The sequence below is a fragment of the Haliotis asinina genome, chromosome 3, assembly GCF_037392515.1.
Source record: "Haliotis asinina isolate JCU_RB_2024 chromosome 3, JCU_Hal_asi_v2, whole genome shotgun sequence".
In the NCBI taxonomy this organism is placed as follows: Eukaryota; Metazoa; Mollusca; class Gastropoda; order Lepetellida; family Haliotidae; genus Haliotis; species Haliotis asinina.
Genome location: NC_090282.1, coordinates 17,959,247 through 17,973,225, shown reverse-complemented (window position 1 = coordinate 17,973,225; position 13,979 = coordinate 17,959,247). Strand labels below are relative to the sequence as shown.

General features: G+C 40.5%; 1 protein-coding gene across 2 annotated transcripts; it reads right to left on the bottom strand.

Annotated features, from left to right (window-relative positions):
- Window positions 1-297: 297 nt before the first annotated feature.
- Window positions 298-13,160, bottom strand: LOC137277593 (GTPase IMAP family member 9-like). Of its 2 annotated transcripts, none has more exons than XM_067809398.1 (5): window positions 13,105-13,160; window positions 12,572-12,604; window positions 2,742-2,843; window positions 2,242-2,385; window positions 298-1,919 (listed from the first exon to the last, which is right to left on the bottom strand). In XM_067809398.1, coding segments are annotated over exons 2-5 (1,416 nt in total). In that variant the 5' UTR covers window positions 12,573-12,604; window positions 13,105-13,160; the 3' UTR covers window positions 298-750. The 2 variants fall into 2 exon arrangements, with proteins under 2 accessions (XP_067665499.1, XP_067665498.1); XM_067809397.1 differs by having other exon boundaries at window positions 12,572-12,627; window positions 13,105-13,143.
- Between the last annotated feature and the right edge of the window lie 819 nt (window positions 13,161-13,979).

Genomic DNA, 13,979 nt, shown 5'->3' with positions numbered 1-13,979 from the left:
GCATCCTCTGCACTGCATTGTAGGTCACGGTATCAATAACTGCACTTTCATTCACAAAGCTAGTTCTACCCCGACGTGCAATGACGTACCTCCCTGTATCCAGGTCAGTGACACATTGACCTCGTGCTAACAGCTGGTTCAGTTAAAGTATGTTTAGGGAAAATATCAACTTTAGTTAAAGCGATAGTAACAGTAACTGTATTTTCTGGACATTGTCATTGGCAGGAACCGTCGCCCAGTTTCATTTTCATTTTCAAATTACATGAATGAAACCATGCATCAGACAAAAGACAAACATTTTGGAAACGATGTATTTCGAAAGTGATTAATAAGAAGAACAAACGATTACATGTCTGATTCATTTGGCTCATTAGTAGCTAAACTAGAAAGAGGATCAGGTCGTTGTGGTCTGTCTCACTGCTTGTTATCCAACTCGGTGTGCCATGTCCATTTTCGATCATTTAAAGACGGTCTCAGTTTGGCTGAGTCATTAAACTATATTTAAATATATACTCTAATAAGATAAGACAAAAGTGCCCCCAACAATATTATTTTGTACTGAATATTATATGCTCCTTGAAATGGACACATCACATGTTATGAGAGTTGTAGTAAATTGAATGGATACAAGAAACAGTGTTATATAAGGATACAGAGAGATGCCTTTAAGGTCAAATATTTGACGTAACAGGCATTGTGCATAGACTTTAGATAATGAAGCATTTTCACAGAACCTGATTCTCTGTGCGTCTACTTAAACAAACTGAGGAAACGTTTCCCCATAGTCTTCATGCCATCGGCGAATCTATGAAGTGTCGATTCGTCTTCCTTCTGTATGTTTTCCCTTTCATCTCTTCTTACTTGTTGTGCCCTCAAATCACATTCTGCCTGAAACCGGTCGTCTGTGACCTCATCTTCTATTCTCTTCCTTTCAGCAAGTACGTTCTTGACCTCCTCCGCAACACTTGCCAGTTGATGTTGAATTTTCATTCTCTCCCCACCTTCAGCCTTTTGCATCTGCTGCACAAGCTTTCCCTTCTTTGCCTTCATCTCCATTTCCTTCTCTACAAGTTCCTCCATGGTCCTCTCATTTTGTCTAACTACCGAACGCTTTCTGGCATCTTTATCCCGTTCTTCCTTTAGTTTCAGTTTCAACTCTTCCATTTGTTTCATATTTGCTTCGTGGAGCATTTCATAATGTTCTCTCTCCTTCTTGATCTCTTCGCGCAGTTCTGCTTCAATTTCCTTTCTCATCTCTTGTTCTTTCTCCGCCCTATCTCTCCGGATCCTCTCTTGAATAATATCCTCTGCCTCTTGAAACATCTTCGACGTGAAATGTTTCCCTCCATTCTTCTTGACCGTGTCCTTGATGCGTTGTAAAAGGCATTTCACATCAGCTTCTTTTTCAGATGTGTCACCTCGGTTGTTTAGGGTGACATATCCGCCACCGGCATTACGTAGAATCTGTTTTAATTTGTCTGGAGCATCTTGAATGTGTTTCTCCACTGTTTTGGGTTGAATTTGATCTCTTCCAGTAAAGACAACGACCATGTATTTGAGCACATGTTCACCAAACATGTCATCAATTTCGTCAAAAACCTTTCCTTCTTCTTCGGTAAACCTGTTGGTTAAGGATGAAACCAACAAGAAGGCATGTGGTCCTGGAGCTGAAATTGCAATACATTTCTTAATTTCCTTATCAATAACCTCCTTCTTTGTATTGGTGTCAAATAACCCGGGTGCATCAACAATCTGGATGGTGTTGCCAAATACCTCGCGATGTACAAACTGACATTTTTCGGTAACCGAGGACATTGATGATCTTGAGTCAAAAACTTTCTCATTTAGTATTGTGTTTGCAGTTGCACTCTTTCCGGCTCCAGTTTTACCAAGCAGTACGAATCTCAATTCGCCCGATACTGAAAAAAAACAAACAACATAATTCCTTTATTAATGTATTACATTATCTATATACACTTGGATCAATACGCATATGTATAACCAGATATAATTGATTACGTATGACCAGTAAGCATGATATATCCTTTAGATTGGATCCGGACAGAACTTCGCTATCCATAAATTTCCATGTATGATATTGCGAGTACCTGTTCTTTATTACGTTGGTTAAATCTCTTGGAATATATATAAACATGAAGAAGATGTACCATGAATCTATGTAAAACACATGGGAGACAGCTAAGGTTATGGAACCTCTTTGATGTCAACCTGTAGACATACCTATTCCTTGACGGGGTTTTGGAACAGGGTTGACACGTGCGATCTTCTGGGTTGGTGTACTGTACACAGGTTTAACCGATAATGGAGGTTTAGGAGCAGGATCATTCGGGATAGAGCATGGACCTATTGGCATCCGTTGTGCTCCTTCGAAAAAGAAAGAAATAGAACTGTACATGTTCATAATATTAATGCCAAACAGTACAATAATCTCGTTTGAATTTTCAATGTGGTGTTGCCCAGCGGGAAAATATGTTTGAACTAACAACAAATAATGACTGTACCTGTTAAGACACGTGAAGTAACAAAGCATACCTCTTTATAGGTTGCTACAACTAAGGAACTAAATATGAAAGTCTTCCGATAAACCTTTAGATCGAAAGGTGGAAACTGTTTTATCTATATTAACAAACGTGATTTGATTTTGCGTGGCCCTAACATTGTAACAGTAGTAGATTAAAACCTTAATCGCGTGACGTTTCTGCTAAGAGTGGAATTCATACCTTTTTCGACACTTCTTGTCCTCATCAGTTTGGGTGTTCCACATGCTTGGCAACTGTCATGGGAGGCATCGTTGTTATGGAAGCAGGTTGAACATACCCACACTGAAATATATGGATGACATTCATCACAAGCATGCATGATGTGAATATCTTTTGTGACTGTTGTTACAACATTGAATAGGGTGTGATGTGCAAAATGATACCAACGTATTTATGAAGAGCATACACTCTGCTTGAGTTTTAACTTTCAGAAAATACGAAACGCAGGAACTGAAAATTGCCCCCAAAAATCTGTTTGAAACTGGACCCAAGTTGTTCTTTCCATAATGGTTAATTTTAGCTCGGGTTTCATGAAAATGAGGAGATAAACATACTGTGTTGGAAAATCAGAGGTATATAACGAAATTATAATAGCTCTAAATTTGATTTAAAACCGAACGCGTACGCTTATTCTCTCTCTTCCTCTTCATGCCACGCTTCCATAACAGCCTTGTTAACTTACTCATTCTCGCTGTCTTTTCTGGTGTTTCAGCATTTCGCGGGTCAGGTAAACCCTGAGCAAACGCGACTCGTAACGCTAACAAACTTCCACATGTTGCTGATAAGTAAGAAAAAACACACTACATCTGCCTATTTCATGCTCTACTTTTAAATTTTAAAATAACAGGAAATTAATAAAACACGTTTGATTTCAAATCAAATAATGAGCTAATGTAGTCTGAGGTAATGTTTTTATTGTTGAATAAACATATCATCAGCAATCAGTTGTTCTAAGGATAATAGTATCGGTGAGTATCGTATCAGACACTGTGCCGCGCATGGCGCAATGAGATGAAAGAGCAAGATTTCCTTTCTCATACGTCTCATGCGTGTATTTCTAGCACAAACTAAGGCAGAGAAAATAGCAAAGTGAGTACACTGATCAAAGTCTTACAACTCGCAAAATTTTATCGTCGCATTTATGGTACTGACTGTTCAGTCGCAAAATTTTATCTAAGTAAAAATTCCTGGTTTAAAATATATGATGTCCGTGGCACCGTGAACGTTAGTGTCAATGACGCATGTCATTGTTTTAGTCTTAATCACTTGTCTGATCAATCATTGTTTAGAATGTAGATACTGTATCTGCACTATATCAAATATCGCGTTGAAATGATTCAGAAAACAGTATGCACCAGTCATCTATTTCTGCTCTGGCAGGCTCTATTGAAAAAGGCAGGTAGGCAGATAAGGTTTTAGGGCGACCTTGGGCCTTAAAAGGCCTATATGCGCCCAACAAACTGTTAAATTTTTGTCCAGTTAACTTACGTCGTACTTATCCGTTTTAACGAGGAAGACTAATACACCATATGCAACCACATATTAAATTATCGCCAAGTATTGTGTTCAGTGTAAAATTAGTTTTGGTTTTTGTTAAGCACAATGTCTCTCAGAGCCTTTCATGAGCTGGACATTCAATGAGGTAGTGCTGAACTGTTTTTCGGCAGTGTCAGTTACAGCTTCCACACAGAGGAGAGATGTCGTTATCGAAAATGCTTTTATATGCCTTTAATCCATAATGCCCCAGTCTGAGGCGAGTTAAAACAACTTCATCTCTGAGACAACGCCAACGAATCTAAAATGTTTCTTTACTGCGGACGAACACATAAAGAGAAATAGAAAGAGTACTCTACCCTGACAGCTTTAATACTTTAGATGAAAACAAGACATTGTTTCATGGATAAAAACCAAGTATTTCTTTGTTTCGTAGAGTCAGGGTTCTTTCATCAGAATAATCACGTTGAGTTAATACATACTATGCTAACATAAGAAGTGAGTAATCTACAAACATAACACTATAGTCACCACCATGACCATACCTCACCATACCACTATCAATCACTCAGACGCCAGTGACACAGGTATTAGGAAAACATACTCTGGGTACTGCATTAAATTAGGTTTTACCTCTTAATTATTTGGACCCGTGAAGGTCCCGGGGTAGAATAGGCCTCAGCAACCCATGCTTGCCACAAAAGGCGACTATGCTTGTCGTAAGTGGCGACTAACGGGATCGGGTGGTCACGCTCGCTGACTTGGTTGACACATGTCATCGGTTCCCAATTGCGCAGATTGATGTTCATCACTGGAGTGTCTGGTCCAGACTCGATTATTTACAGATCGCCGCCACATAGCTGGAATATTTCTGGGTGTGGCGTAATACTAAACTCTCTCACTCTCACTAACGTACACACTGAGGCGCATTTTCAGGCTGAGAACAATCCGTGGCTCGACCCCACAATCTCAGGTAATCTACTGTTTCCTGCTGACAGTCACAGCGGATATCACAACAAATGAAGCCTGACAGTAATACATTGCTATAATTACATCACATGTGCCCCTTAGTTGGCTGCTACTCGTCAACTGATACAAGAAACAACTCTGTGTAAGAAGTAAGGGATATTCGGGATTAACTTACAGTTTAAAAAACTTGAATGGATAGTTGTATGACGATAATGAATGCACTGGCAACACAATCATTATGGATATATGACAGAAGATGTTAGAAGGTTCACAACAATCTTGAAGGACGATAGGAAAAAGAAGGGAGTGTAAACGTTTGATTATTGGTTTGTTTTATTAGTAGAGCGTAATGCTACCATATGTATGAATATTCATTAAGTCAACATGTTGGGAGTATCTAATCTTTTAGCTTGTTGCCTGGTGAAATTGCTGTTTGTGTTTGTTTCCTTCAGCACAGGTTTAGATCAATGTCATGCTCTCTTGGCGTTGACAACAGACACTCTGTTGAACCATCAACATTGTGCAGGTACATTTGTCGTAGCCTGCCAGCAGCAGGCTGAGAAACATTGAACACTTTCGTTACTAATTATTAGACAGATATTATAAACGTTGTTGAGTCAAGAATGAAGTGCACTGCTCATGGATAAACAATTTCTTATTTATTACATAGTGCAACGTATGTATGTAAGTATTCTGTCACGAACCACTTGTTATTCAATATCACATGCTATTGTAACAAATACACAATTTGCTTATATTTATGCACATATAATATAATGCTTCAATGTTAGGCATATTAAGCAGTAATTCCATTGCGATAAAAGCTGCACTAATTAATTAAGGGTTTTTTGTTTTGATTATTAGCTAATCATGAAAAATAGAAAATTCTGAGTAATCTTTCATTAAACATACTAGGCATCATTAATATAGGGTCAAATGATATACAACACACATATATAGAAATGTTTCTAGGAGTAAGTCAGAATGTTTAATGTGTTGATGAACGTGAAACGCCATGACATACAGACAAAACAGCATCGGCAAACATCAGCTGTATAGACAATGAAGCACGTGCAGCATATGGTCATTCATTATCTTGTGTACCCGCCTCGCACGTCCAAGGCACAGGCGCATCTTCCTCTCGTTATCAAATTCATAAAGAAATCTTCCGAAATGGCATTTCATTCCTCTACTGGGGCTCTATGGAATCCTGGGAAGTCCACTGATGCTGGGTGATGTGTGTACACAAATCGACCGAGTTCATCCCAAGTTGGGTTGAGGTTTGGCGAGTACGCTAGCCACTCTACACCCTGCTGATTAAGACAATCCTGAGGCCCAATGAGGCCCAACGTTGTCGTCTTGTAGTAGGGAGGGTCGATAATAAAAACAACAGGATTCACGCTGTCGGCCACGTGCACCGGAGTACGTCCAGTAAGAGTTATTCCTGCACAAACTCTGATGATAGAAAGGGTCTGAAGACACTTCGCGATAGGGGACCGATGGAGGACAGTCCATCCGTATCCTGAGGCATAAAACATGATGGTAGTGGTTGGCGAAGGTGGCTTCTCCAGTCCAGAAACAGTCTCACTTGGTGTCTGACTCAGAGATGTTAACCCATGGTTGCTGCAACAGCTTAAACATCATGAGGGTTTGACACGGCCGGGGAAGTTGAGATTTCTTATGAGCCGCCAAGTACAGGATCTAAACCAATACACAAATCTTGTTTTGTAGTCAGAAGGAATAGACCGCTGTAGTTTGCAATCTAGATGGAGAGCCCAAACTGAGCACAGGGAAAGATCCCCCACATCTTGCAGATTCCTTGGAGACGAATAAGTGGAGAATTCCCCAGGGGGCTGTGACGACAGTTGGTTCTTGGCTATGAAATCAATGAGAAGACTCAAATGAACTACACCTTGAGCCTTCCTCTAAAATCTGAATTTCAGATGCACAAGCCGCCGCTGCTAAGGACATCAGAGACACCGACTGCATCGAACGTGGTTTGAATGGTTCACCTGCCAAATGGATAAGAACCACTGATACAACTACAGCGTATATCCGGTCTTCCTGATAGAACTTACTGAAGAGGGCTTTAAGCTTTGGGAACCTCATAAGGGACGCATCAGATTTAGACATCACAGAACCCACAGCAGAAAGATAGGTGGTGATCTTGGTGGCTCTTGTTTGTTCAGCAGGAAAATGAGAAGGTCTGCAACCTGATCAACCAAAGTCAAGGAGGCTATGACCTGCCGAGACCTACAGTTTGTCAAAATTGAAGTCCATTGCTTGTCAAAAAGCGTCCAATGTGAGGCCCTATGTGTCAGGGAAATAGCTGAAGCTGAAAATCCCCACTTCACCAAACCCCCCTTTATGAGCCATATATGCAGTTCAAACCGTTATGGCTTCGGGTGAAGTCTCCTCCTGAGTGGGTCCACAGCGGATCCATCAAATCTAGTAGTGTTAGAAGTGGACCGCCTGTGAGTGCCACAAACCAAAGGCGTGCAGGCCACGCATACGCATCCAACCCATCCCAGGTGCATGAGCGTCCACATCCCACGCTAGAGGGTCTGGGACTGGAGGGATGAATGTCTCTAGCTGCTTGTTGTGCCTTGGGCCCAAAGCATCTACTGTACAGATTCCACATGTCAGTCAAATGAAGACATTTGGACTGTAAAGCCCGGGAGTGATGTTGTGGGGACTTCATTTCAATGGCGCCCTTAACTTAAGTTGTGACACAGCCTGAAGCTGATCGTCTGGCGCTGGTAGCCACTATTGGCTGAGTGGTCAATGGTGGAGACGACTCAAGCGCAAGTTGGTACTCTGAATCTAAGACAAGGGGTTCATCTAAAATCTGAAGCCACTTGTGTATGAACTTCGACAAACGACGTGCCATGACTCAGACAAGCATGTTCTTCTTAACCAGCAGGGTGCAGTCTGGAATGCTTGTGATCAGCCAAACTCACTAGGTCGTTTCCAAATCTGGGGTGTGTGGAGAGAGAGAGAGACTGGCTATTCTGAAGATGGAACACAGGGGGGATATCCAGACACTTAACGCAAGACACACGATCCAGAGAGGCGCCAACCTGCGCCTACACACACAGACCACCAACGGGAAGAGGCATACACTTATCCTCATCCTCGAAAGTTGGGCTTCAAGATGATGATGGGTGTCGAAGAAGAACCATCCGTTGAAGACTGAAGACATTGTTTAGGTGGAGATATTGAACAGCAGTGTCGATGGCGATGGTGATTGCGACCGGACGCTGAAGCATGAGTGGCACTGCAATGTAGGGCATCAGGCCTGCACCAAGAAACTGATCTGTGAGGGGAACGACCGTAACTCCATGACAAAACGCGGTCACGACCTGACGACATTGCTCCTCACAAAAAGGTGAAAGTCGATCAGCAAAAGACTGGGGTTTCCAAACAGACGACTGCTACTGCTCAGGTGACTGGCGCTGGTCAGAAGACAGGCGCAACTTTGATAACTGATGCTGCTCAGGTAACTGGTGCTGATCAGTAGACAGGAGCCGATCAGAAGACCGGCTCTGATCTGATAACTGGCACTGGTCAGCATGCTGGCATTAGTCAGCTAACTGGCGCTGACCAGTAGACAGGAGCCGATTCAAAGCCTGGCGTGGATCCAAAGGAATGCTTCTAGAATGCTGTTGCTGACCCCACATGACCACTCTGATTTATGCTGCAAACTCCTATCCATACTCCGGGCACTTATCCTCCTTGGTACCCTTCCTGTCCGGGCAGTGGGGACACCGACCACGTGGATCCTTCCATTCTTTGGTAGATGAAAGCTGTAACACTTGGTGGTAAACATAGTGTCTCAGACACAACCTCAGTGGGACACAAAATAGGCCCGATGGAAAGGTAAACACTGAAATAATGTCAGAGCAAATCGAGAACACAACCCCTCAGCAGATAGCTTTGAAGAAGGAATGATGAGTTTCCGGTCATGCGCAGTGCACACAGACGACATACAATACTACTGGGAAAACACTTTTATTCAGTGGAACATAGGCTATCCGCTTCTACTAGTAGTGAATTAGAAACAAAATCCATTTGTTGTAAAAAATTAAAGAATGTGTTACAAGTTTCTTGATGTAGCGACAATTAGTACCACTCAAAGCTTTATTTCAAGTGAAATGACTCCCAAAAGCGAATCAATCTTCCAATCACTCCAGTTCGCTTTCGTTTCACTCCTGCATCTTGGCCTTGGTTTTGAGCTGTAAGTATAGAAAGAAAGCATGTTTTAATCATAAATGATAGTGGCAAACGTTAAAGTGTACTTGCATGTATTTTACAACTACAGAGTAAACGATTGTGCTTATCCTATGGTTACAACTAAATCAGAAAAACAAAGATCACTCAGATGTTATGGAAAATTAATAACTGCAAGATTGCACTTAACACATACCACCACCTTGGACGTGCGGGTCTGTAGAGATGTTTTCTTGTACTTTTTGAAATGAAGGCTTTGGTTTTAAAGTTGGTTTGGGTCCTCTTTCACGTCTGAGTGGATCGGCTTCTGATAAAATAAGGCACAAGCTACTGAGTGCTTGGGAGTTAAGAATGTATCACATAGAAAGGAATGAAGAACTCTTAAATATTTATTGGTGCTTCAAAATAAATATTAAAGAATAATTTTACCTTCTCTTGATTTTGTTGGGCTGGCTATGTCCCTCGATACACCCTTCTGTCTTGTATATATTTTAGTTTGTGGTTTGTTTGGCCCTGAGACAGAAAAAAACAAGCAATGTACAATCAAACTTCCACAAGAAAGTAATGATCATATTAATGATCACTGAAACTGAAATATGCTGTTCATATATATGTGTGTAAAACAATACCCATACCATTTGAATAGTTACACAATAAAAACATTATATTGTACAAAAGTGTACCTACCACATCCTGTTGTAATATCTTTCCGTTGTGTGTTTGGCGCGAACATAGGGGCGGTGATGCTTTGTCCAGCCAGAATCTCTCTTCTTATCTTATCCTCTATTTCCGGTCTCATAGAACGTTTCAACTCTTCTTTCATTGACCTGTAACTCTGTTCTTGTTCATTGCGAGCCTCTTCTTCTTTCTCTTGTTGCCGCCTAGTGGCGTCCTCGAGCATAGCCACAGTATAAACCATATTGCAGTTCCGCTTCTGGAGATCTTGTAACATGGATATCAGCTTATCTCCACACAGTACTCTGGAATTCCACGTTCCTGTGTTGTCAAAACCAATGTATCTTCCTCCACATGCATTAAGGATTCTTTTCAACTCCGGGGTACTCTCTTGTAGGTATTCCTCCAGAGTGACGCCGTCATACTTAAGATCATCCAGTCTCGTGAAGATTAGAACAGTAAATTGGAATACATGTTCTCCAAACAGTTCTCTGAGGATATCGATCATTTTCCTCTCCTCTGGTGTAAAACGACCTATGCGAATTACAAGTCCAAAGGCATCAGGGCCTGGTGTGAAGTTGTACACCGATTCTGCAAGTCTCATTTTACTAGCATAAGCATCCTGTCCTGCAAACAGCCCAGGTGTTTCAATAATGCTTATATTGAAGTTCTGCTTTTTCACTTCATGGACATTATTTAAGCCAATCGACGATGTTGGACGTGTAATGGATGCTCCAAGAAGTGATTCTATCACGGCAGTTTTGCCATTGCCATTACGACCGAGGAGAACCATTTTCATGTGGGTGCTCATCGTCCTGCAAAAAATGTAAAAACATGTTGGTTTTGGTTTCTGCTTGATGGGTGAGGTGCGAAATATTTCTTCCTTAATGTTTATTTTGCCAATTATTTCATATGTATTGAGCGAATATGTATTGAGTGATCATATTGTTAAGATTGTAATAAAGAGCATCGAGGCAACTTACCGAATGAAATCACAGTGTCCCCATGTCAGTGTGAGATCTCACTGGCGCACAGAAGCACGGCATAAAGGAAGGTAAAAAAATGTACTACACAATCTTTCAGTTTGCCAGCCCACTGTATGTATATATAATTGAGATCATTTCTACAACCAACTGGCTGTTCTTACGTGTTTGCCGAATGGGATCCATCTATTCATTACCATTTCCAGAAAGCCCCAGAAACCATTGCATGGTAATACTCGCTTCCAGTCTAAGAAAAGCTTATCTACTCCAAAATGATATCACATTATGACACCTTGCCTCGTAAGACAGTTCCATTGTTATCTGCCAGCTCAGTGGAGTTAAGTGGTTAACCTATTCCTGATTATGTCTGAAAGCCTTTTCAACAACTTCAGATTACACGGTGTTTTACTTTGGGAACAGTGTGCAGTGCAAGAGAAAGCTTCATCCCTCAAACTGCATTGAAAGGAACGACATGAGCACACCAGGTTGGTTGACGGCTGTGGAAATAACCCACATGACATACACCTTGAACCTGAGTATGATGTGTATAAATCATTAAACAGCAGCAAACATGCCTTAGATTTTAATAAATATTATACAAAGGAGACGTACATCCTACAATATGAGTGTCAAAGTGTTGTTTCAAAACCAATGTGCAGTGTTGATACGGTGACAGCACCAGCCTAAGTCAGGAGAAGATCAGAAGCATCCCCATTTATACTGGGCTGTTTGGTTCCTGTTTGTCTACTCGTACTCGACAAATTATGTTAAGATAAAATTTTAATCGATTGCATGCGACGTTAGCCTAGAAATAGTCAAAACAGGCGTGCGTCGTACAGCGACGTGTCCGGCCTTGTCTAGGTATATTGTACTGAGAAGCGTTTCAAGTTGGGTTGGCAAACTCGTTGTCTTTGAATTTTCACCCGTGTACCATTGACATTGCATGAAATAATTGTTCTTAAACTAAAGAAATACATTTTTTTAAAATGGATAATGCGTTTCCTTTTTTTCTTAAAGTGTATGTTTTGAAAACATGAGGGATACACAGAAAGTGACAAGGGTCCTGAGTGCTTTTGCCAATAGCTCTAGCTGATGATGCCAAAATTTCACACAAGATCATGCACAGGCTATTCAGCTGTCTGACATTTTGGTAGATATTTAGAGGAGTTTACATGGTTCATCGCTTGTCTGCCTTATACCTTCTTTTCCATGCTATGACCTAAACATGATGTAAAATGACTGCGAGAGGTGACGTAGAGTCTGTTTACACTTTCATGACCCCTCCGTTGTCATGACCGATCTCAGAGATTGACCTTTTTCTTCATTGTCATGCTTCTCGAACAGCTCATCTGTTGTCATATTAATCAATATCGCCTATTGATTTGGGGGGTAATAACAAAACAGTTGAGGATAATTATTATGCTGTTGTGGTTGTGGAAATGTTTTGGTATAAAAAGCTGCACAAATTGAAGTAGTGTTTTTCGAACACACCACGTGCAAAGAGTTTTATCCGTGGTCATATTCGTCGACAAATAATAGCTACCTTTTTGTGACAGCTGAATGTGTGCGACCAGCGTGTGACCGCTTAGACTGACGTGAAAAGTGGGTAAAATGGAGATTCAGGAGAACAAAGCACAACAGATCACATCTTGTACTTACTTTTGAGCTGAAGACTCCTCCAAACGCCCGTCCCTGTTCGACCAACAAATATCAAGCTGTAAAATATAGATTTCCAACAAATATACTAATTTTGATGAGAAATAATGTCAGTTTGTATTTTCTGAAACAAGTAAAAAAAATCAATATTTAGACTATATTGCATAAGTTCGTCCTTTTGAGCAAGTGTTTGCGGATTACATTATAAACATTTTAATCAAGTTTAATGAGAACATATATGTTTACCTAATCATAATACTTAAGCAGTGTACAAGCAGATAATATGTTAACTGTAGTTCGCCAATGCGCCAATGCCATGTTAGTCTGTCTTACTGTCCCTGAACCACATTATTTTACCTAATGCCAAGACTTCTCTGCAGTGCTAAAGCCTTAAATGAAGGCTTGCTAGGCATCCTTTTCAAATAAAATGGGTTTTCTCGTTGCTATCAAAATTATATTCATTCGGAGACTAAGCCTTAGTCTAATGCTATGTCAACAATCTTAGTTAACTCAGGGAGGTGTGAGTAGCTACTCACCAAGCTTGCAGACAGAGAGCCAGGTAACGCCTTGTCTGTCCCGGGCCTCACTCTTCATATATACTACCTGTCGAACCTGTTCCTGATGTCACATTGCCCATATATGGCAAGTCATTCCTGGAAAACACAAATCTTTGTAACTGATATTTTTCTCAGTCCTGTCTACATCGTATGCGTGTGTGATCTGTGCAGACTAATATTATGTCTCAAGGAGTTTGCAATACATTATCATATGGTGTTGTGTCTGTCATTTAACAACGAACTGTGATGCATTTAACTCAAATGTATGTGTGTTTAAATCAATGTGTAAAATCAGGCAATTTGGAAAAAAAAAATAGTCGATATATTTGACAGACTGGCTGAATCATTTCAATTAGATAGATAGATCTTTATTATGCATGAAGGCCACCGGCCCATATACATATAACACATATACAATCAGAATATATTGGAACATGACGTAGAACAATTAGGCGTTTAACAAAGTCGGTCTCTTTTTGTAAGCAAATATATATAATATATATATTTAGCAATAATACCCTGGACGCTGAAGATAACAAGCTTTTGAATATATATATATTTGGAATTCGGTTATAGGCATGTGGAAAATAACGTAGTCTTTCTTCAGAATAATACTTGCATACTAAAAGGAAATGGAATTCATCCTCTATACCGAATTTACAAAAAGGACATGTGCGTAAAGATACATCAATATTTAGCCATCTTCCTTCATTTTGTTTCAATCGTAGTAAGCCTGCTCGGAATTTAATAAGAACATTACGATATTTATATTCATGTATAACGCTTAGATATTTCTCAGTAACCAGCAGACTTTTGCACTCTCTGTACAAATCGTAGCGTGAAATGCTGTGAAG

Coding starts and splice junctions, on each gene's coding strand:
- LOC137277593 (XM_067809398.1), bottom strand. Junction 2,386..2,741: donor GACAAGAAGTGTCGAAAAAG/GTATGAATTCCA, acceptor TCTTTTTCGAAG/GAGCACAACGGATGCCAATA. Junction 1,920..2,241: donor AAAACCCCGTCAAGGAATAG/GTATGTCTACAG, acceptor GTTTTTTTTCAG/TATCGGGCGAATTGAGATTC.